The sequence below is a fragment of the Pogona vitticeps genome, chromosome 1 (genome assembly GCF_051106095.1).
Source record: "Pogona vitticeps strain Pit_001003342236 chromosome 1, PviZW2.1, whole genome shotgun sequence".
Classification (NCBI taxonomy): Eukaryota; Metazoa; Chordata; class Lepidosauria; order Squamata; family Agamidae; genus Pogona; species Pogona vitticeps.
The window spans coordinates 246,830,823-246,857,229 of NC_135783.1; the positions used below are offsets into that span (position 1 = coordinate 246,830,823).

At 42.1% G+C, this 26,407-nt stretch overlaps 2 protein-coding genes across 3 annotated transcripts; both read left to right on the forward strand.

Annotated features, from left to right (window-relative positions):
- The first annotated feature begins 403 nt into the window (after nucleotides 1-403).
- Nucleotides 404-15,676, forward strand: LOC110078361 (zona pellucida sperm-binding protein 3). Its single transcript, XM_020792402.3, has 9 exons — nucleotides 404-959; nucleotides 4,125-4,303; nucleotides 6,958-7,070; nucleotides 8,212-8,315; nucleotides 9,458-9,629; nucleotides 12,251-12,362; nucleotides 12,672-12,858; nucleotides 13,119-13,328; nucleotides 15,357-15,676. Exons 1-9 carry the CDS (start codon nucleotides 890-892, stop codon nucleotides 15,638-15,640), a joined length of 1,431 nt encoding a protein of 476 aa, XP_020648061.3. The 5' UTR covers nucleotides 404-889; the 3' UTR covers nucleotides 15,641-15,676.
- Nucleotides 15,677-17,473: 1,797 nt separating this feature from the next.
- On the forward strand, nucleotides 17,474-25,892 carry LOC144586020 (uncharacterized). Of its 2 annotated transcripts, none has more exons than XM_078383548.1 (7): nucleotides 17,474-17,604; nucleotides 19,409-19,508; nucleotides 20,509-20,619; nucleotides 21,748-21,804; nucleotides 21,915-22,067; nucleotides 23,381-23,503; nucleotides 25,708-25,892. In XM_078383548.1, the coding sequence occupies exons 2-7, from the start codon at nucleotides 19,452-19,454 to the stop codon at nucleotides 25,753-25,755; spliced, it is 549 nt and encodes a 182-aa protein (XP_078239674.1). In that variant the 5' UTR covers nucleotides 17,474-17,604; nucleotides 19,409-19,451; the 3' UTR covers nucleotides 25,756-25,892. The 2 variants fall into 2 exon arrangements, with proteins under 2 accessions (XP_078239674.1, XP_078239675.1); XM_078383549.1 differs by having other exon boundaries at nucleotides 21,915-21,980.
- The last annotated feature ends 515 nt before the right edge of the window (nucleotides 25,893-26,407 follow it).

A 26,407-nucleotide genomic window follows, 5' to 3' on the forward strand; every position in this document is an offset into this window, starting at 1 on the left:
GAACCAAGGTGATAAAAAATTTGAAGGACAATGTCAGAAATGTTACCAATTTATTCAAGTTCTTAACAGCCATTCAATATTAAGTCTTTAATTCTACAGCTGTCCCAGCAGAAGCATTTTTGAATTGGGTGCACCTTATTTCTAAGTGGACATAGAATTTGACTGTAATGGCTGTTGCCTTAAACTTCCGTCTGAGTATATATATTAGGTTGTGTGGTTACTGTGGATTAAAAGCTCCATGAAACATAGACTTGTTTTGAATGAATATTTATAGGATTGCATTTTAAGAACAGATAAGGTTTATAACTATCATAGAATCATAGAATATAAAAGGGTCTGTTCATTTAAACTGAATGCAGGAATGCAAATCATGGGCAAATACTCCATTGTTTGGTTCTTTAAAGCCTGGAAGTGAAGCAGCCGCACAATTTTACATACAAAAAAGAAAAAGAAAAATACTCTGATCAACATTCATAGATGGCTTAATAATGCAGAATTTCTCAAACAAACAGTGACCAAATGCTGTTGCTTAGTGTAGTAAAATGCACTAAAATAGGCCATTGGATCAGTGATATTTGGTAAGTCAACTCCTCCGCAAGTTCCATTGATTAATTGGTCTACTCTTGTGTAATTTACTACACTAAGCAATAGGATTTTGGACACTATTACACTAGCATAAGTAGCAAAACAGGATTTTGGCCGATATTACATTAGAACAAACAGCAGAACTGGGCTAGTTCATTTGAGAAAAGAAAATTGGCCTTTGAATGATGTTCTGTCATGGTAGGTCCAGAGTCACCTGAGTCCTACAGGGCCTATAAAGGAAGGCAGTGAGCATAGGAAGTGTTTGGTTCCCACTGGATTGAATCCAAAAGAGTGGCTGCAAGTGATGAAGAGGCATCTAAAGCTATGGGTGTTATGCCTTGTTGGAATTGCTGTTTCTGCTCAAAACGCTTCAGGTAAATGTAGGGAGAGAAGCAGTAGAAATGTTGTGGTGTGGAAGGAGTTAAGCTGCCATCCAGCTTTATTCATTGCTCACCACATAGAGGGTTGGTTTAAATGTGTTGACTCTATTTTATTTTTAGATACTTCCTGGTTCTGGGGAAAGTCTTTTCTCAAGAAACTGGTTAGGGCGCAAGGTTATCTTAGTGAGTGACTGAAGTGCATTGAATTGTGTAAGTGGAGAATTGTGTTCTTTTAACTTTTGAAAGACTGCAGGGAGTTTCTGTTTTTTTCCATTAGGAACCATGAAAAGTTTTAGTAAAGGTATTTTTCTCTTAGGACAAACTTTCAAAAGTGGTGAATGAGCTTTGGAGTTAGATAGTACCTCCTTTCTGGCAGCCTCTTAGGCAAAATGGAAAGTAAAACAAAGGCAAACCAGGAAGGTCAAGGCAGTTGGATTTAATAGGAAATCCTAAAAGATTAGGTAAAGGTTCCCCTTGACATTTTGTCCAGTCATGTCCGACTCTAGGGTGCAGTGCTCATCCCCATTTCCAAGCCATACAGCGTGACTAGACATGGAATGCTGTTACCTTCCCATCTTGGTGGTACCTATTCATCTACTCGCATTTTTACATGCTTTCAAACTGCTAGGTTGGCAGTTCTAAAGCAAGAGGTTAAATAGGTTTAAATAAATTAGACAAGTGTAAATAAACAAAGCAATTTAGTACATTTTGTACTACTTCCATTATCCCCTGACATCTCAGCACAACCTCCAGGTGTTCTGGATACTTGGTCCCCAGCTGATGATAACCACAGGGAGGGGATGTAGTCCAACACACTTGAAGGTCATGTGGTTGATGAAGGCTGTTCAAAAATAGCTTTCTAATTGCATGGAGAGTTATTGAGACAAAGAAACAATAATGGTGAATTTCTCCCTCTTTTTGAAAATGTAAATACCAGCAGTTTTTAGTCTATAGCTCTAGCATGAAATGAAGTCTGGGGCAGAACTGGAGCAATATGTTAGGCTTTATGTTAATTATTGTTGGTAAGCTGGGAAAATAGAAGGGTTTCTTGATATTGTACCTAATGGCTGGAGGATCTGTGATTTCCAACAGTTCATATTCCATATTAAAGTGACAAAGAGTTATTCTCCTGTTTCAGAATACCTGCGTTAAATACTACATTTAGTATTATAGATTGTAGGTAGTCAAGCTGGTCAGCGTAAACAAACAAACAGAACCCCCAACATATACAAACCAATGTTTTTTCCCCCCCCAGTGGCATCACTGAATTGATCTAAAGCATCAAAGTAGGGCACAAATGTCGGGGCAATCGAGCAAGCCCTATTTCTAGTAAGCCCTATTTAGCAGTGTGTCAATCTGAGATTTGTAGTGAAAAAAAACAAACCAAAAGTACAGACCCAACAACAAATCTGCTCATTTCTGGTCCTAATAGTATTGGCCAGTAGCAGCATTTCTGTGTTTTCTAATTATCGCAGGAGCAGCTCTTTTTAAGTCTGCTGTCCGAAGCATCTACCCAAACAAGCCCTATTCCCTTTCCTAGCACTTAATCTTAAGTAGATATGAATCAGATTGCCTCATTAATTAGCTATAAAAACAGGCCAGAAATAAAACCGAAAAGGCTTCTGGAGCTGAGCTGCAATGAAGACATGGCTTCATAGCGATCTATCAGGATTTATCCCAGAGAGGAATCTTCCAAAGCCATTGCTTTTGTGGTGGTCATGGTTAGTGAACATTCAGATTGTTGATGACTTTAAAATCCTGGCCATAAGTAGATGCAAACAAGATTTCAGGACTTGGTTTTCTTCTTCTTTGTACTGATAAAATATAGACCCACAGCGGTGCAGTGATAGGGATGCTGGACTCGGAGTTCGGTGATGTAGTTTCTGGTCCCCATTGAGCTATGAACCTCACTGGTTGACTTTGGGTTAGTCATTCTCTTGTGGAAGAAATCTCTAGATAACATTTTAGAGTAGGAGGTTTATTCATTATAGTCGTGGCAGAGCATATAGCAAAAGAGCAATGCCTGAGTTATTTCCAAAGATGTAGAGATGAATGGCTTTTTAAAAGGCCTTTTATATATAAATGCACAGTTCCTTGATTCGTGGGGGTGGGAAGGTGCAGTCAGTTTTTCTTTCCATTACATGTTATTAGTTAACTAGTTTTTGTGATTTCCTTATCTGGAGTCTCCAACAACTTCCACTTACCCAATTCCTTATCAACATACTTTTATGTACTTAATAGTTGATATTGCAGCTGGTGCCTGGCTTAATTTTTCTTTCCTCACTCTCTTGGCTTCAAACAGTGGTTGTGAGAATGAAGTGAAAAGAGCCATGTGCATGATGTGTACCTTCAGCTCACTGGAGAAAAAAAGCAAAATTTTAATATGAAAAATCATAAATAAATCTATATAGAAGGCACTTTATAAAGAACTGATACATTCCCTGAGGCTCACTGTCTAAAACAAACAGAGGGAAATGAAGGTTACATAGTCACCAGAGAAATATGTGACTTTAGTTGCAGTGAGTAAAGGACAGAGCAGTGATTCTCAAATGTCAGGCCCCAAATGTGTCTGGGCTGCAGTTTTTAGAAGTATTAGCCAGCATAGCAAATGGTAAGGACTTCTGGATCTCCAAGTTCGGGAGCTATTGATATAAAACCTAGAAGATTTCCCACAGAGTTCTGAACAATTAAGACAGGTGTTTTCTAGAAGAAATAAGGATGGTGGTGGCTACATAGAAGCACTGATGGGAGGCAATTCTAGGCATAAAGGATAAAAAAAGGAAAATCAGCTCAGCTGATAAAAACAGAACAAATCCATCACAGCAACAGAAAGCCTTCAGGAATTAAGTTACAATGACGAAATATATTTATAATGATCTATTAGGATTTTACCCCAGAGAGGGACTTTTCAAAGTTGTGGCTTTTGTTGTGCTTTGTAGCCACAAATAATAGTAAGCCTTGGTTCCCTTTGGGAGGAACCACAACTAGCTTCAGGGAGCTGGATGGACCATTGCTGTGGACAAAGAGGGGCTTAGCGGTGGTCAGTCTCTTTATGATGGGATGCTCTAGTGATGTACTGCATGCCCTTGACGGTCGAGAGTTGTGCTGGGATAAATTGTTCCCATGTTACTGACTAACCTATCCTTGTGCTGTTTGCAGTATCTGTGTCATGTGGCACCTCGCACCTAGCAATCACCGTGCCAGTGGATCTCTTTGGGCCTGGTGTGGTGGTTGGTGCTGAGGAACTGATCCTGGGATCTGGCTGCGGTGTGACGGCCGTGCAAGGAAATCTGCTGCTGCTGGAATACCCCCTGTTTGCATGCGGGGCTACCAGAAAAGTAAGGAAAGGGCACTGCCAGGACCCCTGGTGAACAATTGGGGATTTTCAGATCTCCATAGGAAAGTCTGCTAGGAATGGCCTTCCGAGGATGACAGTCAATGGCCAGAGCCATTGTGGTCAGTGGTATAGAATCAGTCTGTCTGCTCAGCAACTTGCAGCTTGGATGTATCAGTTGAGAAAGCTGAACTGATGGCAATGTCATCTGTGTGTGTGTGTGTGTGTTACTTCCTAGCCAGAACCAATCAAATAAAAACTGTCTTCTATTTTGTAGTCATGAGGAGGTTCTCTCAATGTTTTTAAAAGCAACAGTACATTGCATCTTCCAGTGGGAATGGGTGATTCTAGATAACGGGTCACTGCTCAGAGACCACTGGTAATGGTGCGGCTAAAAACTTGCAAATAAAAATAAATAAATAAATAAATAAATAAATAAATAAATAATAAAATAATAAAATTAATATGTGCTAGAAATATTAAGCAATTTTATTTATTTATTTATTTATTTATTTATTTATTTATTTATTTATTTATTTATTTATTTATTTATTTATTTATTTATTTATTTATTTATATCCCGCTTATCTGATCTTGTGACCACTCTAGGCAGCTTTGTCACTTCCTCCCTAACTCCATTCTCCTGAGTACCATATAGCCCATCTATCCTCAAAGAGTTTGGGTGTGGTTATGAAAGATCCTGGAGGTTATTGCAAAAGCAGCTGGTGCTCCGGCCCCCTTGCTTCAGAGGCAAAAGGCTAGCAGTTGGATTGAGGCGATTACTTGAAATGAACTACACGGAAATGTTGAAAGAAGCTCTTGAGTAAATTGCACTTAAATGTGCCTGGCAAAAAATCTGAATGTCCCCAGTAAGGGATAACTTAGATTTAAGAGACTCGTGGTGTGATTACACTCTGAGAGAAATGTAAATTCATTCTCTCAGGTTTTCCCAGGTCTGTTTACATTAACTGGTCACATAGCAAGGAGGAAATTGGCTAAACAGCCTTGTTTTCAGCTTGTTAACATCACTGTACTGTAACCCTGCAGGAGATGCAATTACAGGAGAACTACCTTAATGAGCTGTAAACAAGGGCTGAATGGCAAATTCTTTCTTTCGGTTTCTATGTGCCATAGTGCAACAGCACTGACACCAAGCTTCCTTTTTTAAAAAAAAAAAGATAAGAAATGGCATTAGTTGGCCACAGTGGTGGACCTAAATTTTGGAGCCCCTGAAGCTTGAACAGTTGGGGGAGGGGGCTTCACAACCAGCAATGAGGTTGGGATAATGTTATCTTCTTCAATAGGATTGTTCCATGAGAGATCACCCAATTTTTTTTCTTTTGAAAGTGAACTAAACTTTGAACTTTGCTTCTGGAGCCTCTCCAGGATTAGGGGCCCTGAAGCTTAAACTTCATTAATTTCATAGCAGATCCATCCCTGGCTGGCCATTGCATCAAACCCAGCTCATACTTTTCTACATTACTGTAGTTCAAGTGAGCATACCATCTGAAACGATGCAAATACCGTAGATCTGCTATGGAAAAAAAGTAGATGCTCCAGCAGCAGAGGGAAAAACTATTGATTTGAGGAGGAAAACTCCAGGCTGCTTTGCATTTGCTTTTATATCATGTGAGTAATGAAAAAAAACCCAACAAATCAGATTGTCCCAATCCTGTAGCATTTCCCTCAGTTTTATTAATAGAGTCACAGCCTATGTGTGAAATTGTGTGCTGTAAAATGTGCTGTGCTTTCAAGTCAAAGTTTTGTACAAACCTCAATACTGTAGTTTGCGGCTTCCAAGTCTGAAGCTTATGCTGATCATGTCTGGTGAAGAAAGTGCCCTAATTATGGCCTTCCTGTCTGCATCACTCTTGTCGTTAGGTTGTTTTCCAAAAACACAATATCAATTTGGAATGCTTTTTTTCTAACAAAAATCAGCCTGGTGTATTTCTGCCTGGGAAATATGAACAAAGATACAAAGAATTGTTCCTTAAAACAATGGTAGGCAGCTTGCAGCCTTCCAGATGTTGTTAGTATGAAACGTCCATATTCTCCACACCATTGGGTATGCTATGTACGAGTGTTGTAGCGCAACAACATTGTTAGGGTTACAAGTTGACTGTTAATGAGGTGATAAGGACTGATAAGAGTATAAATAACAGTCTGAGGAGGTTGATAGGCGAAGTGCACCTGTAGAGGGGACAGACTCTGCTTGGGGGAGAGGGGGATACGATTTTTTCTTCAACATTACAAACCTATGCTGATGTGGTCTTTATTGCTTATGCTTTAGTTTATTAAGATAACATCATTAATATATTCAATTGAAAGTTACTTGACTTAGTTAATATTTTGCATTACTTTTATTGAATCTTGAAATACTTTAGCCAAGTTCTTATTATTCTATTTTTTAATATATCACATTAAGTTTGCAAATATTAATGTTGAGAACAATATCATACGTGCACATCTACCTGTGCATGCTTGTTCCATAAAAGAAGAAAAATAGAGATTGTTCTGGACAATCAGTTTATCTTGCTTGAAGAAATAATCTAAAGAAGAAGAAAGTAAATTATAAAAGGCGAACAAAGGCTTCTGAGTGTTTTTATATATATATAACCTTTAAAAGTAGCTTCAACTGAATTTTTTCTTGACTCTTAGATTCTTCCTGGTAGCATCCATTACAGAAACATTCTCCACTACACACCTTCAGGGGCAAATGGGGTGATCCGAGCCAGTCACTTCTCTCATCCCATAGACTGCTTCTACCCTAGGTAAGTGTTGTGTGTGGCCTCCTTTGACAGGCAAGCCCAGAAGCACTGAGTGCTAGCAGGCCTAGTGGAAGGAACAGAAGGGAAGGCTTATGTTTCTGAGGCAGATGCAAGTAGTCGAAATTGGTCCTCCTGCATCACCTCTTCTAAGCAGAACAAACCTAGGCCTGCATAGCTACGCTGGCAGCTAAGAAGAGTTTGTTTAGTTAAGTTATTGCTCTTGAATATGGAGAACAGCACTACACAAAGATGTCTTAAGTGAAGCGTTAGTTAATAAATGTATTTATTAAAACAAATCACGTGAGTACTGGCTCTGAAAGGAGCATCATGCTGTAGGAGCTGTAATGAACTATTTCATTTGTCATCTAGAAGAATGTTAGCTGTTTTAGTAATGTTGGCCTCAGTTTCTTCAAGAAGACACACACAACAGATGGGATCTTCCATTGCATACCTTATTTATTGTTCTTTTTTATATGTCGTCAACTCATTTCTGACTTATGGTGACCCTATAAATAACTAACCTCCCAAAGGTCCTGTCATTAAGAGTCTTGCTCAAGTCTGGAAAAATCAAAGTCATGGTCTCCTTTTTTGAGTCAGTCCATCTCACGTTAGATCTTCCTCTCTTCCTGCTGCTTCCCACTTTTTCTAATATTACTGTCTTTTGAAGTAAGCCTCATCTTCTTACAATATGATTAAAAAATGAAAGCCTTGGTTTAGTCGTTTTTGCCCCTTGTGAAAGTTCAGGCCTGATTTGATCTTAAAACACACTTATTTATCATTTGGACAATCTGTGGTGTCTGTAAAGTTCTCCCCCAATACCAAGTTTCAAATGGGTTACATTCTTTTCCTGCCAACTTTCTCCACAGTCCAGTTTTCACATCCACATGTAATAATTAGTAATGAGGTATTCAAATATAGAATTTGGAATCTGACCAGCTTACTATAAAAGAAAAAGACAGTACTAAAGAATTATCCTAAGGATGTGTATTTGGAAATAAAACACGGAATATCAGGCAGCTTTCAAATTGCAAATACTCCAGGTGGCGCTATTGGCCGTTTTCAGAATAATCAAGATAACATTCATTGCAGCACGAGATGATTCTTGTGGGAAGAGGCAAGAGATGACCTGTGGTCTCTGTTCTAGGTCCTGGAATGTCTCCTCACTTGGACTTCTGCCCACCTGGGTCCCTTTCACTTCCACTGTGATGAGCAGACAGCGCTTAGACTTTGCTCTTGAAGTCTATGACAGTGAGTGTACTGTTCTGTTGAAACACGCAACCTCTGTTCATTTTCAGTAAGTGATGAAGACAGGCAATAATAGCTGACACGGAGTATGAATGGTATTTTGAAAGGGGTGTGTGTGTTCACTTGTGATGTGTGCTTCTTCTACCTACATCGCTAACAAATTGTGTTAGATTTTTAAAAATCTGTTTGTCCAGAACTAATTCAAACAAAATTAATGCATGCATGTTAAAAGAGCCAATATTGCTCTCTGACCCTTTTCACCTCTCAAGCTGTTGCCTGTTTCTAGTGTTCCTCTATATCAGCAGTGGTGGTCTTCCAGACATTAGACTGGAACTCCCATTAGTCCCAACTTGAAAATGGACAGTAGGTCTTGGTTTTCTTGCTGTTGCTGTGTTCTGTCGAGTCACTTCAGTCCCTGAGAGTAAATGAGATATTCAAGGTATGGTTTGCCATTGCTTTTACTCTACCCTACCCCCACAATTTTCCATGACCACCTGGAAATTTGAACCCAGGTCTCCTGAGTCCTGGTCTGATAACGCTATTCTCTGTACCACACTTGGGCATTAGATTTTTTTAAAAATAAGGCTATAATATGAATCCCTCGGGAGTGTAAATGCATTCCAGCAGGTAAAGCTTCATCAGCACCATGGATGATTCTCAAATCATATCTGAGACTGTACCTGCTCTGATGATCCAATTCTCTTAACTCGTTTTCATGCTGGCCTTAGCAAGACATGGGGGCACCATCAGAATCTGGCATCCTTGGGGATAAAGGTGGGTACCTGAGAAGGACCATACTGTAGAGCAGAGGATCCACTGACAACCCTGGAGGAGGGTCTGCCGCTGTTGCTGCTACCTGGTAACCCCATCTCTTCAGAGCAAATGAGCAGTGTTGGAGCAGCAAATCCTGCTGATCTTGAGGCCACCCCCCTGGGTAATTCAATTACTCTGGGAGCAAAAGGAAAACCCAAATGAATGGGCAAATGGTAAGAACCACCAGAGAAAAACGATCTTACTTAGGCAGAGATTCTCTGAGAACATCTTGGCAGAGCACACGCCCATCCCCAAGTGAGAACTGCTTGCATTCTAGAGATGCAGACACACAACCGTGCATGAAGGAACTCACTCCCTATTCTTTCTCTTAGGTTCCTGGTCACAACCTGTGTCTGATCCTACTTATTATCTTGGAGACCTAGTCAATGTCCAAGCCTCAGTAAGAAAAGGTAACCATGTACCTCTGAAGATCTATGTGGATGAATGCGTGGCCCGCCCAAGCGCTGAGTCATCTGTGAAATATGAGGTCATCACAAATCATGGGTGAGACATGGGGAATAGTTGGGCCAATGCAATGGGAGAAGCCTTGAAATGTAGCCTTGCTGTGGCAGTCGAGGCAAGGGCTTGATAGAGCGGGAGCTTGAGTGACTACAAGTTCCATGGAGCCATTTCCCTGGGAATAAATGACAGCAAGCTAGTCTGGAAGTTTTAAGTGTTTTAAACAAGACAGCAGGAGTCTCAGAGAGTGCCAGTCACGTTTCCAAAAAGAAATGAAAGAGAAGATGGGCCTGGTGCTCAAAGCTTTGACTACTGGGTCAGATGGAGGGTCATGGTAGCATGTACATGCATTCACACACATTAGGGTGGCCACACAAGAAGAACAGGGTTCCAGCATTTGAATCATGGTGTGGAAGTGGTCGTTTCAACACATGTAGCTTTGCATGACAAGCTATAGCTGCAAAAAGAAAAGCATCAATCTTGTGCCACCTCTAATATTAAGAGTGTGACTGCACAGCGGGGAAATGCAAATAAATTGGCTGTGAAAGAACACCTGTCAGGTCAGGTTTCCCCATGATAATTTGCTTCAGCAAACTACACAGAATTTAGCAGAGAGTGGGGAGGAGCTTGTTAATAATTTGAATCCTCTCTTTCTCGCATTGGATGTCTGGGTCTCATTGCTTCTTTCTTTCTTTCCTTTCTGTTCGTTCTTTCTTTCCTTTCCTTTCCTTTCCTTGGCTTGCTGTCCTAGTATCAGGCCAGCTAGATGACCAAAGAAAGTGGGGGGGGGGGAGAGAATCAGCAGAGAGAAATGATTTTTTAAATTTCCATCTTGTTTCCAGCTCCTTAAGTTGTGGTGGCGCTGTGGAGTAAACCGCAGAAGCCTCTATGCTGCAAGGTCAGAAGACCTGCAGTCATAAGATCGAATCCACGCGATGGCGTGAGCCCCCATCACTTGTCCCCGCTCCCGCCAACCTAGCGGTTCGAAAGCATGCAAAATGCAAGTAGATAAATAGGTACCACCACAGTGGGAAGGTAACGGTGTTCCGTGTCTAGTCGTGCTGGACACATGACCACGGAAGATTGTCTTCAGACAAAAACGCTCGTTCTATGCCTTGGAAACAGAGATGAGCACCACCCCCTAGAGTCTGACACAGCTGGACAAATTGTCAAGGAGAACCTTTACAGTACCGTCACCTAAGTTACCTCTGTTCTTCTCTGGCTGTCCAGATTTGCAGGAAGCACAGTTAGAGCAGAGCTACCTTAAAGCTACCATCTCTATGTTGTTTCCTTACTCTTCCTTTTTATTTGATTGTCTGGTTGCCCCAGTGCAAGGTGAGCAAGTAAAAAAAAAAGGGGGGGGAGGAAGGAAGGAATGGAAGTAGAAGGGAAGATGGGAGTGGATCAAGGCACTAGGTGTGGCAAGAGAATTCAAACATTCCCTGCTGCCCTGCCTCTCTCACTGCTGCTACAGCCAGCTGGAATGGCTTTAAATACAATAGTTTTAAAAAACCTTGCACATGGGCTTAAGTGATTGTGTTGACAGAACCTGTGTAAAGACATTCAATTTGAAAAAGAAAAAGCGGAAGTCCCAGTGGTTGAGGGGGGAAAAACTACAGATGGGAGAGGTGAAATTTGGTCCGATTGACATTAACTTTTGCATCATGTAGTCAATAGAAAATAATGTAAATTAGACCATCCTAGTCCTGGTGCATATTCCACATTGTTTTGTTTGTTTGTTTGTTTGTTTGTTTGTTTGTTCGTTGATTGATTGATTGATTGATTGATTGATTGATTGGTCACATCCTAAGAAATTTATATCAATGTGAGCTTTCCTGGGCTGCACTTTGCTTCTTCAGCCACAAGAAGTGGATGGTAATGCACGTAAGCTTACTCTGACGTAAACATATTGGTTTCAAAGGTACCACAAGACTTTTGTTCTTGTTGCTGAAACAAAGTAACATGACTATCGGTACCTCTCTGAAGAAACATCTATACCTGCTGAATTTCCCTCCTCCACCCTACTGTTAAAGCTGTAAGAATTGTATTCCCATTTTCACGTAGCAACTCTAACATGTGCCCATTTGTAGGGTGACCACCCACACACTCCACTTTCCTTGGTCGATTTTCCTCCCACACCAAAGTACATCCTGCAGGGAGCAAAGCAGCAGCAGAAAGACATTTGGGAAAGGCAGGGATAGTAATTCCAATCCCACCACCATTGTCTATTGCTTTCCCAACACCCTCTAGCCAAACTACCCCTTCCTGTTACATATTTAACAAGACTTGTTTCCAAACTGATTGTATCACTATCAGTCTAGTAGAAAACTGAGAGCCGGTGGAAAACCTCTTTAAAATGTAAATAAAAAATTAAAAGGTTAAAGACTGAAGAGAGGGACTCATGCTGAATAACTCTCTAAAATGAAGTCCAGGAAACAAGATGGTTAGTTTTTGTGGGAATCAGTCAGCTCTCCTGTTGTGTAGGTTGATCTCAGCTGAGACATGTGGTAACAGAACTTGGAAAATTAGGGCAATTTTAAGATTTGTGTTCCAAAAAAAAAAAAAAAAAGGAAAAAAGAAAAATGCTTTTTTTCAAACTCTTTTGGGGTGCTGATAACATGGGCTGGAAAACAGGCATTTCATATCTGCCTGCATCCCCCCTGCAGATGTCTTGTGGATGGGCAGCACAGTGGCTCCCATTTCCTTGCTACACAAGAAGATGGAGTCCTCCGCTTCCAGCTGGACACCTTCACCTTCATTGGGGCTTCCAACAACCAGGTGAAGGAAAGAGAAAAAAAAAACTGGGAGTTGAATTAATGTTATGTTAACTGGGCTGGTGCTACACTAGCATGGTGTCACAAAGGATTACTAATGAGGAGCACTCTAATTCACTTTAACTTTGAATAACCTGCCCGTGACGGCAGATGGTTCACTGTAGAGTGTGGTGGTGGAGTTTTTGATCCTCATCTTCCTCTTTGGATTTTATTGGTGGTTTAGTGGATATACCAGGATCAAAGGCTCCAGTCTTTCCCTAGTCTTTGAATTATGAACAACAATGCTAATATAAGATATGCTTGGATTCCTTAGATCTACCTCATATGTCACTTGAAAGCTGTCGCTGTTGGCTCTGCAGACCGTCGCAACAAAGCATGCTCTTACAGCCGTGCAGCTGCAACCTGGAGTTCCCATGAGGGAGCCGATTGCTCCTGCTGTGCTTCTCTTAGTGGCTGTGGCAGCAGGAGGAGAAAGAGAGGGCAGCAGCAGCAGCAGAAAGGTGAACGCCCTTCTCTCTGGAACCTACTTTAAGGGATAATGATTGGGACTGGCTACTTACAAATCAGCAGAGAGGAGGCGAACCTCTCTGAACGCCATGGAGGACACTGCCTTTTCACCCATGTTGAATGAATTAGCGTTGTCAGTGTTTGCATATAGAATGGCAGGGGGTGGTAGTGGTTTCAATACATGCTTTGCCCTGGGAAGCTGTATAGATCTTGGGCCAACTCTGTTTGAATTTGTGCTGCCTTTCTTTCGCAGGGCTGTTTGGAGAAACAGACGTCAAGCTTGGTCCCATTGAGCTGAAAGAGAAGCAGGCGAATGCCCCCATGGTGAATGCATCCGGCGCCTCTGAGCTCCCGCCTCTTGTGACCAGTCCAGCCATAGCTAAGACACTGCAGGCTGCTGGGATGCACCCTAACCAGGTGGTGAATATTATCATGAGGGGAGGACTGCAGGAAGACCCATCTGGTGAGAACTTGAGAAATCGCCTATATTTATTTTAAACACATACTGTGTAAGCTAACTTCTAGCATTAAAACCCTATCCAAGCTGGCCTCAAATAATTTTCTGAAATAAAAAAAAGAGAGGGAGAAGGCTTATATATCAGAGCCATAATTCCAAGACCGTGAAGCCTTGACATCCGAAACTTGGCACGTGTACTAAGAAGACCTTTGAGATGTGCACTTTTCTATTCTTAAAATGAGTAGATTTAAATGTAGCTATGCATTTGAGCTTCAGAGGCTGACTCCATGGATATTTATCCTGCTGTTTGGTCTACTGCAGGAATGGGCTGGTTCACTCTTATCAGACAGCAACCAGACAGTGTCTTTGCCAATCCCCAGAGTGCACCTGCACCTTTCTGGCCACTGTCAGAGGCTTCTAAATTCTGTGGGTGGGTGGGATCCCTCTGTTTTGGTCTGCTTCCAGTGCATGTGATCAGTGGGAATAGATCAAAGAAAACCTTCCTTTTTCAATTTGTCAATATCGTGAAGTGGTGCACTGCATGAATTATATGTATATATTTAAAACAATAAAATATTTTCTGTGCTTTGCCTTAAAGGGCTAGTCGAGAAACTCTCTACAGTGAAATCTACAGCAGGCTTCAGTTATAAACCATTTCTCAACAGGCCCTTTGAGAGAAGGCAAAGAACAGATTTTTTTTAAAAAAAATTATAACTGATGAAGCACATCAGCAATAGTCCTTTGTGTGTGTTCTGTGTCAGCAAGTTAGAACTGACTTAGAGCAACACTTATAGCAAAGTGAGATATTTAAGAAGTGGCTTTACCAGTTCCACTCCCCCAGTGAGTTTCCATGGCTGAAAGGGGGTTCAAACCCTTTTCTCTAGAGACCTAGTCCATCACTCTATCCAATACACCGGGGATAGCCAATTCCCCAGTCAAAAAAACAAAACAAACAAACAAAAAACACTTTCGCTGACCCTTTGCCAAAGAGCAGAGCAAGTGATTAATTTGGCATTATCCTGAAGTGGCTTGCTTATTGAGCCCCGTCACAATATTGTCAAATTCAAACTGGAACGTTTGCTTTGGTTGCAGGAGCAATTTCTGTGTGACCCATTGTGCTTGATTTTTGGCACTATAGTACTTTTTTCTTTTTTACTGAAGTTCATGTCCAGGTGAGAGCTTTCCAGTCAGAAACCTGAAATTAGCACTCAAAAACACATTAAAAATCTCCCACAAATTCCCAACAGTTCACTTCTTTGTTTTTATAACAAGATTTCCTAAATAAGTGTCTCTTTTTGCAACTTTCTTGAAAAGAAATGCATTTGTTTCAGTGTTCATCCCAGTAAACATCTGGCACCAAGCAGTAAAGCAAAAGAGGGGACTGAGAGATACTTCTTCTGGAAGACTCTGTATTTGGCTGATGATTATACATATGATTAGGTTGAGTGATTGAAGGCAGTAATAAGTGAATTCAGTGTGCTGTGATGTGAGTCATCAGATGCATGAAATATACAAATTAATATCTATAAATAATGTTCCAAAGCAATTTGGGTTTAGCAGTCCAACTTAGAACTGAAATAAGGTGGAATATTATACTTTCCCCCCACTGTACAGATGTGGCAGCTGCAACTGAATATATAACACACAATTTGCAGAGAATCTAGGTACATCTTATCTTTTAGATAATATTATCTATGCAGTAGTCACACTTTCGTACAAGAACCCCAAAGTTAATTTGATATTGGGTTCTGCCCTATGTTTGATCCAAAGGTTAGCTGTGATGCTTGTAGCAAGAGTACGTCTGACCATCTGCAGAGTACACTTTACTACAACCAGTTCTTTATTTGGGATTGAGCTAAAGAACTTTTGAGACTCTGATGCCCAGTAAAACTAGTTTTTTTCCCCTCTCTCTCCATATACTCCATATACTGCCTCTGAGTGGAGTTGTGTGTTGCCTTGTGTTTTCCAGCCACAGTATGGGTCTGCTGCCCAAGATCTCCCTCAGTTGACTCTGTGTTCTCCTCCTCCCCACAGGGCTTCGTTTCCCCTTCTCCACTGCTACCCTGGTCATCATAGTTGCCTGTTCTGCCATTGCACTGGTGTCAATCCTGGGCTGTTACTGTTCCACCAAACGCTCCCATGGAGGATACCACATGGAACAGCCACTCCGCCCAGCTCTTGGGGAGCTGAGTGCTGTCGCGATGGCACCTGCTGCTATTGGAACATCTGGGGCTGGTGCCTCTGGGGAATGCAGTGCTGCCTCCAAGAAATCGGATGGAGTGGTCATTGCTGCAAGTGGGCAACCTACGTCTGTCTAAATTGCAATAGGTGAACAAATAAAGATTGGCACTGCACGTTGTGACTGTAGTTTATTACCCTGCTGTTGCCTCAAGGGATACAAGCATTACCCAGGGGTTTGTTTCCTTGGAAGAAAGCTGCCAGGGGATTATTGCATACTTGTGACATACGGGTTAGTTCTACAGATATATATAAGTTGGGTAGAAGTGGATACTTATAGAGTACTAAGAAGGTTCATGTCTCTGCCCACACTCTAGAACAGAAGAGGACAATGGGTGGTCCTCCAGACACTGTTGCTGAATGACGCCTTCCAGCATTCCTGACCACTGGCTATGCTGCCTGTGACTTTTGGAAGTTGTCTCCCAATAATATCTGAAGAGCTGCCTCTTATCTCCTATGTGATCTTGAGCAGTGGTTCCCAACCTTGGGTCCCCAGAAGGACTAACATTCCAAGACGCTTTCACCCACTAGCTAGGATGACTAGAATTTCTGGGAGTTGTAGTCCAAGAACATCTGGGCACCCAAGATTGGGAACCATTCTAGAGCGTCCTGAAGTGATAGGAATTATAATCTAAAATATCTGGAACTGGTGGGTTGAAGTAACAAGGGGCAGTGGTGAGACTGTGGAAGAGTTCAAGATCTGTATATCCAACAATACTGTAGATTTAAAAGACTGCCAAATCCATAGATGGACTAATCTGTATGTTCTCAGAGAAGACTCTGATAGTCCGTGAAAGGTCTAGGAAGAATCTTGTCTAGGATATAACCAAGATGCAACCATAGATTCACTGTTTAGCAATGCCTTCCTGTCTTAACCCACAAAGGCATCCAGTTTGTGTTGCTTCAGTCTTCCCTTTTGTCTACTCTTGCTCAAGCGAGATTGACTTTTTCCCTTAGAAATCAATATCCTACTATTGTAAACGTGCTGGTACTTCTGTATTACACCCAGGTTTGTAAAATGGCTTCACAATCTCACCTTCCTTGACACAGTGCTTCAAGGCAGGTCATTCTTATTTCTGCTTCATGAAGAGAACAACGCACAAGACAGTAGCTTGGAGTCCTATAGTACGTCCACGTTAGAGTTGCTCATTCAAAATTTAATCTAATTCAACATATATTCTGCACAACCTTTCCTGCTTCAAGCTGAAAAGGACAGTCATGTTCCCTGTGCCATGCTGTATATGTCACTCTAGGTAGGCTTTCAGGCCTCTTGAAATTATGCAAACTGTTTCACCTCATGAGCAGGGTTCAAGCACTCTTGACTTTTTGATAAGTAGAGATCACTATCTCGTCTTCCAGTCCATTCCCCTCCCCAGCCTTCTCCATCCCCCTCAGAATTTAGCTTAGTTCATCACAGTGAGTGGGTGATGGAGGTGAAATATTTTTAGCAACTATATCTTGTGATAAACTATCCCAGTTGTAATGCAGAGTATTTTGGAGCAGCTTGGTCTTGAGGGCAATATGCTTTTTTAAAAGTCCTGTTTTTGGTGGAGATGAAAGCTGCCAAAATTGACTTGTTGATATGGATCAACATCTGTGTTGTGGATGTGGGAACTCTGCCATTACACTAGGGGTGGTTAAAGTGTCCAGACGTTTGTTGCATTGCAACCCCTAGTGCTCCTCATCCCTGGTTATGCTAGTTGGGGCTGATGGGAGGTGCAGTCCAACAACACCCAGGGGACTGCTTTTTGCTCACTTTAAAGCTACATGGCTGCTCATGAATTGACACACACGCTGTACAGGGCAATGTTGAAAGCTGCAGGATGCAGAGTAAACATTGTGTTCTTGGTGAGATTGGGACATTTCCTCCTATGTAGAACGGGTCTGCCCCCCCCCCCGTGTTGCTTAAAAGATTTGGGTAGTTTGGAAGGGGGGGAAGAGAAGCCAGAAAGGACTTTCTTTTTTTAAATAGAAGCAGCAGACAAGCTGAGTGAAGTCATGGTGGAAGCCCAAGCTCTCTCGCATAATTGAGGCAATAACTTAGGTGAGTGTGAATAGCAGAAAATATTCCAGAATGAATGTGCAAAAAAGTTGGTAGAGCTAGTAGAAGTGCTGTTTGGCTCAGTTACAGTTGGGTGGGTGGTCATGGACATATTCCTGTAACAGCCTGTATAATAGTTAAAGAAAAAAAGTAATATAGAATTTATGTAGACGGCGGGAAATATGCTTTGGGGCTTTATTTGAAGTTTTAGTAGTAGTAGTAGTAGTCGTCGTCGTCATCATCATCATCATCAATCTGATTACCACTGCTGATACATTGCATTACTTTTTTTGCCTTGTCTGAAGGGCCAGGGGATTGCACTGCAGTTTCTCTATCTGCACATCAGAAAAAGTTAAGAATTTTTAAAACATTTAATCTAAGTGATGTAGTGCATCAGTGATAATCTAGCAGAGTCAAATAATAATAGTAAGTTCACTTCTGAAAAAGAAGGGTGCTACTGCAGTAGAAAAAAGCCACAATTTGACTTTAGAATAAAGGGTGTGTTTCCTTTTTTTGAAAGTCAGACTGTTCACGTATGGTGACAATTGACACAAGAACAGGTCAGGGATCTTCATGAGAGCCACCATCCCTTGACTGAGAATGGGAGAGCTGTTTCCTGTCAGAATGGACCTTATTGGGCTAAAGAGAGTAACGATCTCTTTATCGTGCAGTCTTACCAAAGTGCGTACTTTAACTTTTCTTTATGGAAATACATGAGACTGAGAAGTGCTTAATCATGATACCCAGTGAGGTGTAGTGGATACAGCTTGCTGCACACTGCTACGCATGATGAAATTCCCTGTGGCCTTCATATGTTGGATTTGCAGCTCCCATCAGCCACAGCTAACATGGCTAATGGTCAGCGATGATGGGAGTGAAGAGTCCAACAATGCCTGGAGGCCATAGATTCCCCATACTGCTTTTATACCCATTGTTAGGATTGGCAATTACCTCAATACCCAATTACCTACTTAATCACTTTGAAATGATGTTTATGTTTGAATTTTGTTAGTCACATAGCTCTGTCCCATCTGTGTGGAGACTAAAGAAAACACCTTTACAGCCAGTATTCATTGACTAGATAGTAACTTGGCCTGTAAAGTTACCTGAAATCACCCACTGCTGAAATCGCTGTGAAGAATGAGTCCAGAGGTGAGAACTGACACTGGGCCAGTTTTTAAATCCTGAGAGAACCAAATTTACAGATGGATCTGGGTCCAGGCCACAAATAGAGTCACATAAGGCACAAAATTGCTCCAGAATAACTGGGATCTATATGGGAGCCTTGAAATGTCCTCCAAGTCAGAGTGGGAGACCTGGACATAACCCTAATTATACTAAATTTCAGGTTTTTCTTAATTGTTAAAATGCTACACATTTGATTTGATAGTGCTATAGGACCTCTAAAACTAGCCTGTAGCTGTAATATATGTGCCTGACTCTAACTTTGGGTAAAAAGCAATAAAGGAATCCACAAACCCAAAGTTTCTCTCTGCCCTCCTGGAAGAAGATCTGCCTGGAATCTGGAACACGTGGCGTCTCTTAATTCTGGTTGAAGATCCTTAACTCAGGACCAACTGGGCAATCCAGCAAACTGCACAGGACTGGAGCTTCATTGTGTACCCCTCAAAACATGCATGTAAAATTGATACAGTAGCAGAAGCTATCCTAGAACTCAGGGTGGGGTACGGAGCCAGGCAGATTTGGGAATGTAAATGACAGTTGGATTCAGATTTGCAGATCATACAGAATCTTGCCATTTGGCCGGTTGCCTCCTTAATTCTCACTCTCTCACTGACACTCACAGGGGGCAACATCTGAAGAAGGTCTAAAGAGGATTAGGGGGAAAGATGGAGACAGCACCTCTGTTGCAGAAATTTCTCAGGGTTCAGCCCAGAGCTTTTGGGGTAAGTGATGAATGACTGTGAGACGACTGTCCCAGGATGTGTTGTTTTCTTCCTGAAACAAAAGGGTTGTGGGGCCAGACAAGGATCACCTGCAAAGCCCATATTATGACCTGGAAACTCACTACTCAGTCTCACATAGGTAAAGAGTGGGCTGCCCTATTCATAGGTGGGAGAAAGCAATCTCTCTCTGCTCCTTGTTTCTGTGCCACTAGCCAGCATGTCATTTGAATCTTGGTAGGGAGAACAGCTTTGGGGCCTGATTCCTGGTTGTTACCAGGGCCCATCTTTTTTCCTCCTTCCTTTAGGCCACAGCCCAGGGGTATTGAACCTCTGGCCCTGGCTCTCTAGAGGTCTTAGTCTAGCTTCTTGGGCTTTCCCGGAGGGTTGTACCCTTTCCCTGTGATAATAGAGGTCAGTAGTTTTTTCACGGTTTCCATCTTTTGCACAGAGTCCAGCAGGTTAGTGATCTAAGCAGCTGAAGAGTTTTGCAAAAGGGAATTTTGCAATTCTTCTCACCACTGTACAATGGGTTGCCCCCTTTAGCAATGATGGTGTGTGTGTGTGTGTGTGTGTGTGTGTGTGTGTGTGTGTGTGTGTGTGTGTGTGTGTGTGTGTGTGTGTGTGTGTGTGTGTGTGTGCGCGCGCGCGCGCGCGCACGCACATAGCTGATTGACCTACGTGTGGGGTATAGAACTTCTACTCCTTACCAGAAATGTTTTGCTTGATTGTCCAGTGACTTCCAAGACTTGTGCTTCTCTCCAGGATCCATAAGGACTGGAAACTTGATTTACACAAAATAATGAACATTTGCATCCTTAAGATGTTGAGCTTTGTGCCTTGCATTGGAATTCACATATCTAATCCATTCTGGTGACACAAGGGATACAAATACATGCAACGACCTGCATGGGGCATGGCCAAAACTTATCTTTTATAGGGGATCACTTATTCTCTTGTAGAAGCCTTGCCCTTTGCTTCTTGAAGTCTATTTCTTTTCTAGGCAGTACTGGTGGTCCTTGGATTGGTTCAGTCAGCCTTGGGAGGCCTCTTTCTTGTCTTCCACTGTTCCTACACAGACTACCTTGGCATTCATTTCTTCTCAGGGATCTCGGTAAGTGGATGACTTTGGCAATCCTGGGAATTCCAAACACACAGACAAAAGTGTGACCCAACCAGGTTGCTATCACACCTAGCACACCACCTCTTCAAAATGGGCACAAGGTTTGTAGGGAAGACTGCAGCCTTCACATGTAGTGCCCAGGCTCCTTCGCCTCTGCAGTGGGCCAAGAGTTATACAACAAGCTCTGGGAAAAAATGTTGCCCTTAAAAACACCACTTAAAGTTATGCCATGGGCCCGGTACAGAACCAGCGGTGTTGTTGATTAAGATTAAGATTAAAATTAATACCCCTGAATCTCCAAGGGTCTGAAGTTTCCACAATTGTGAGACAAGTTCCACCCTCTAATTGTCCCATGCCATGAACATCTTATCTTTGGAGTTTCACACAACTGAGAAAAACTATTTATTAATTTATTGGATGACCACTTTGAGAATTTCCCAGAGCCAATAAAGCCAGTGGAATTTTTCAGTTACATTAAAAATAAAGCTACCACCCTCTACTCTCTTACTTGGCTGTAAATCCCACTGATCTCCATGGATCTTACCTCTGAGTAGATGTGCATCAGAAGACTGCACTTCCTTGTGGACAACACACAGTGCAGAAGCTGCCAATGGCCTTTCAGGGACCCAAATACAGCCCTCAAGATTAATGGGCCCCCAACTCCCAACATCCCCAAATAAAGCTCTTCCCCCCACCCTCAGAAAGTTCTCTTGAGCCCTTTAGGAGATATGGGAGGCAGTTTTACCATGTCTTCATAGCCCTCTGCAACCCTTGTCCCCCACCCCACCCCAATATTGTAATTGTTTATAATTAGCAATGAGAAATCTTGAGCTGATTGTTTCATGAAGGAGGAGGAGGAGGAGAATTTTTAAATAAATAGGTCTCCAAGGTCAAGTGGAGGATATGCAGCCTCAGGCTTCTGGAGATTGCCCACCCATCTTCTAATAAAATCCGCACACCTTTTCAAGAATAATGACATTACATTATAGTTTCATTTCAGCCCTCTTGGCTGGGATGTTTTAGGCTCATTTCCTTTTGGTTTGGAGTTGTTTTAAGCTTTATTAGCTTAGGCTGTTCCCCATTTCTCTCTCTTCAGTTTGTCCTCTTCCCTTTCCTTAGCTGTTCCTAGCTGGAATCGTTGCTATTATAGTTGACCAAGTCCCCCGCATTGGCTTGGTAAGTAGCAACATTCTGTGTATCTTTTCTCCTTGACATTGCTGCTAACTTCAGCCACAGCTAAGGCTTGATGAGCTGCATGAATAATATTTCCTTTTCATTTTTCCCAGGTGAAAACTTGTCTCATCTTCCACATTGCGGCAGCTGCAGTTGCTGTTGTGATCAATTTTCTCTATGTAAGAGATATACTCTATTATATCTCGATCTTCTGCACCTTCACTGACCAGGTCCAAAGTGGCTGCAAAGTGGCTGAGCGAGTTATGGTAGGCCATTGGGAGAGGCTTACTTCTCTGACTCTCCTGCAGAATTGCACATCATGCTGACGTTAGTGACAGAGAGTGTTTCCAGACATGGCTTTTATAGTGCAACAGTCCTGTTTCATTCATAGGAATCTACTGGGAGTAGCAGTAAAAGACAGCTCTTTTGTAAATATCCTGTGCTTTTTCCATTGCTGCTTCTTTTTTCCTTTCCTCATACAGTCTAGGAAAGAAAAGCACATGGAATAGCTGTATGTTGTCTTTTGGTTGGTAACTTGATAATTTTATTTTACGACATGGTGACCAGTCAAAAATGTCTGCAGCATGAGGAACTTGTGCTCAGGTTCTGACAACTCCTTTCCATGCACACACACCTCTGTTTTCTGTATTTATTCTCAAATCCCCCTCCCCCCCAGCTCATAACAATTTAGGGTCAAACGAGATGCTCCAGAGGTTATGTTACTACAAGGAAAAATCGGTTTCAGTACTTGGAATACCTTTGTTTGCAATAACACAAGTCTTTCGGTCTCCCATAGCTTCCTCAGTAAGTCCAAGATCCACGTTTCTCAGGCCACTTCCTGGAGATGAATAGCACCACAATACTTATTGAATATTTAATTATTTATTGAAACATTGATTGATTGAAAAAGATCCTTGTATTACCAAAACTGTGCTGCTCAAACCTGGCCAAGAGAGCAGTGTAATCTGATTTCGTTGGCTCAGCGAAAACAAGGCAATGATGACCTGTACAGGAAATTAGATGGTTAATTGTATTAAGGACAGTAAGAATATCCTTGAGATAAGATGAGATATAAATATTTTGATAAAGGAAACAACAAAGAAATAAAATCATAAACACATCTTCTAAAACAATGGTAAACAATGCCGTAAAAACAATGCAGCCTTCCCCAACCTGGCACCCTCAAAGTATGCCAGACTATAGCCAGCTCAGCCTTGCCCCCTGAGGACTGTGAGAATTAGTGGCTGAAGTCATGATGCTTAGCACAGTAATTCTTAGAGTACATCTACTGCATAAGTGGAGATTTGGTAAGTCAACCGCTCCATCAGTTCCTCTGAGTCAAATGGGCCTACACTGCTTCCAACTGACCGCACTGAAATAAAAATTGCTACCAGGGTAGGTCCATCTGATGTTTGATACATTTGATGGGCATCAGGTTTGGAAAGGCTGACATGGTACATTTGTTGGTCCCTAAAGTGTCACAGAACTTGTTGTTTTTCCTCTTATTGGAAATGGAAGGGCTCCAATGGAGTGGAAGTGCCCTATTTTCATCTCTCTCTCTCTCTCTCTCCTTCTTCAGTTCTACTGCAGAGCACTGCGAGGAATTGCTTTTGCCACTGGAGCAGTGGGCGTCTGCCTCACCGTTTGTCTTGCAGCCTTTATCTGTCGAACCATCTGTTATCACAGCTCTGATGACACTGCGGTAAGAAGACCCAGAAGAGGCAAACAGGAAAAGAAGGATGGGGGAAGAACCTAGCTGGGATTAGGTGGAGATGTGATGTGAAACAAAATTATAAAAGCAGTAAACGGCCTTAATGTGCAACTAGATGGAGGAACTTGGAGCAATCCAGGTTGCATTTAAAAGGCTCTTACTGTCAATGCAATCTATTTTATTTCACACTTGAATGATCCCTCCATCCACACAGGAGATGTTTCTTCTCCCTTTTCTCTGAAGATAACACTGCCCACAGCTCTATTTGTGGGCAAAGCAAGCAACCATGCAAATTGCAGAACAGGATCCAAATAAACTGCAGCCCTAATGCTATGCCAGAAGGAGCAGAACAACTCACAAAAGGGATGAAATTAATTGCTCTTACTTATAACACACGTGGATGTCAGAAAATAGGATGACTCAAACTGCTCCAGAAGTGTACAAATAGCAAGTTTTATGCTCATCTGATTGCCCTCTTAACCTTGTTAAAGAACTTGAGGATGAAAAATACTTTTTAGGACTTCAGCTAGGAGAATTCCCTGGCAGGGTGGCTACTGCAGGATTTTAGGAGCTTCCTTCCACCATAAAACTTCTGCAGCAGAAGCTGCCTAAGCTGAGTCAGATCATCCACTCAGGACTGTCCCCTTGTCCTTAGACAGAATGAGGCAACTATCTCAGGTGGAAGATGCTGGGGCAGGTGGCAGTGGAGAGGTGCTGGAAAACAGAACCATGCATTGCACATTGTTGTGCTCCTTAAGCTAGGTTCCTTCCCTTGGGAATGGCAGAGAGCATTATGCCATCACCCTTGTTGAATTAAGATTCAACACGCTCCCTATGTAGCATCTGTATGTGGGCAGAGGGGTACCATTTTGTGCTCCAACATAAACAGCAAAATGTTTGGGGCAAGCCTTACCACTAGCTCAGTACTGCCTATATTGACCTTTTCCCAAATGGTGACATCCATCAGAAATCTCCAGTCTGTTCCTGCTCCAAATTGTACCAACTCACCTGAGGACTTGCAGCTTCTGAAGTGGGATGGAGGCCTAGTGCCAAGCTGTAGCTTTGTCAGTGTCCCTTAATTTAAAACAGGTTTTTTTTTCATATTCAGGAGGGTGGGAACTTTGTTAAAAATGGATAAGAATTGCCTTCTTGAACACAGTCTACCCAGTCAGGGGTCACCCGCTTCCAAATGTCTATTTGAAATGTTTTTCTTGTTACTAAAAATGTCCCCTAGTCCTATTTCCCCCCCCCCCATTTATTAAATATTTGTGGAAGGGGGCTGAGGGGCCATACTGTAGGTACTGGTCTCCCCCAAAACATGGCATGATTGTATATCAACGGTCAGATCAAGGGGGGCTCTCCAAATGTTGCTGGATTACTGCCTTCCTTCCTATTAGCTATGTAGTCCAGCATCTGGAGGACTACATTTTGTCTAATTCTCCTGTAAATCAGCAAACAGCATCACTTCATAAAATGGCTACAAGGAACAGAGGAAGCAGTGCATACATTAAGTCAGATCACTGGTCCCTCTGCCGCCATATTGTTGATTTCCAGCAGCCATGGATCATGTCCAGAAATGTGGGGCAAGCCCACCCTCAGCACTTCAGAAGGAAGCCTTACCCCCTATAAAGTATCCCGTTTTCAGACAAGATCTTAATTTGCCATCAGTGAGAAGGCAATTCACAGGTACTTAAAGCACCTTTTTAAAGAGAAGGGGGAGGGGAACATATTTCTTAAAGAGAAGATAAGTGGATTGTCAGATAGAAGTTTGGAGGCAAGTACTGGTAAATTCTGGGACTCTTTTTGCACAAATGACAGAAAGAAGGGTTGGGGAAAAACATATTCGAAAGAGGCCTTGTTGATGTTTCTTCCATTATGAATAAAATGAAATTATTTGAGGGAGAAGTGCTGTTTTATGTTTCTAAATCAGAAGTGAGGAACCTGTGGCCCTCCATGCAGTGGCATAATCCAAATTTCATGAGCCCCAAACAGCAAGGTCCATCATTAGGAATAAGATACTGAGTGGTGGGTAGCGGGGGACGAATGTGCCCAATTCTTATCCTATCATTGGAAGCTGCTTGTTGATGACTGGAAAATATGGCAAAGAATATATAAAATGGTGGCATAACTTCTCACAAAGGAGTTCCTTAGTGAACCTACTCAGCTCTGAAAGTATTTTCTGTTTTTATTCCCAGCCGGTCATCGGGCTCCATTTACAAGACGGCAAGAGAGATACAGAGTAAAAGCCAGGCGTGCCAGTCTCAGAAGTGATGCTGAGGAATTCCTCTGAGGAACACTCAAGAAGATCTTTAATCGGGATCCTATTGTGCTGCTGTTCTCCACTACTGTATCATGTAAACAATAAAGTATTACCAAGGTGCATGGGCAGGCATCCAGTATTTTCACTTGCTCAAAAGTTAGTTAGTATAGCAGCTGAAATGCTTGGCCAAGAAGATCTGGGTTCAAATTCCAGCTTAGGGAGGATGAGGCCTACTTTCTTCACTTTCCTCAAGAAAATAGAAAAGCTTGTTTTCTTCATTTTTCTCAGTGGCAACATTTTCTGTTTTCCCCACTTGTGTTTTAATAGCCCCCAAATCACTTTCACTGTTTTCCCCCTAACCCAAGGTAGACAAATCTGAAGCCAATAAATGGCCTTACAAATGATAAAACTATATCTGTAGTCACCTGCCTACAGGGACCTGGAAACCAGTTTTGGACTTCCTCCCTTGATATGTGGGATTGGTTAATGCTCAAAAAGAAGCTAAAAGGGTCCTATCTGGAAGCATAAAAAGTTTGTTTACTGAGGAATAACTTGGCTTTCATACAGGACTGGCTGAGAAAGGCACCCCCAAACCATCTTGAAAGGGATCCCCTGCAGGCTGACCAGGGTGCAAC

Bases quoted from the DNA above. Each gene is read 5' to 3' on its own strand.
- LOC110078361 (XM_020792402.3), top strand. From the start codon at position 890: ATGAAGAGGCATCTAAAGCTATGGGTGTTATGCCTTGTTGGAATTGCT. The intron at 12,363-12,671 runs GTGAAGGAAAGA...TGGATTCCTTAG, and splicing joins TTGGGGCTTCCAACAACCAG to ATCTACCTCATATGTCACTT. The intron at 13,329-15,356 runs GTGAGAACTTGA...TCCTCCCCACAG, and splicing joins ACTGCAGGAAGACCCATCTG to GGCTTCGTTTCCCCTTCTCC.
- LOC144586020 (XM_078383548.1), top strand. From the start codon at position 19,452: ATGGAGACAGCACCTCTGTTGCAGAAATTTCTCAGGGTTCAGCCCAGA. The intron at 21,805-21,914 runs GTAAGTAGCAAC...CATTTTTCCCAG, and splicing joins AAGTCCCCCGCATTGGCTTG to GTGAAAACTTGTCTCATCTT. The intron at 23,504-25,707 runs GTAAGAAGACCC...TTTTATTCCCAG, and splicing joins ACAGCTCTGATGACACTGCG to CCGGTCATCGGGCTCCATTT.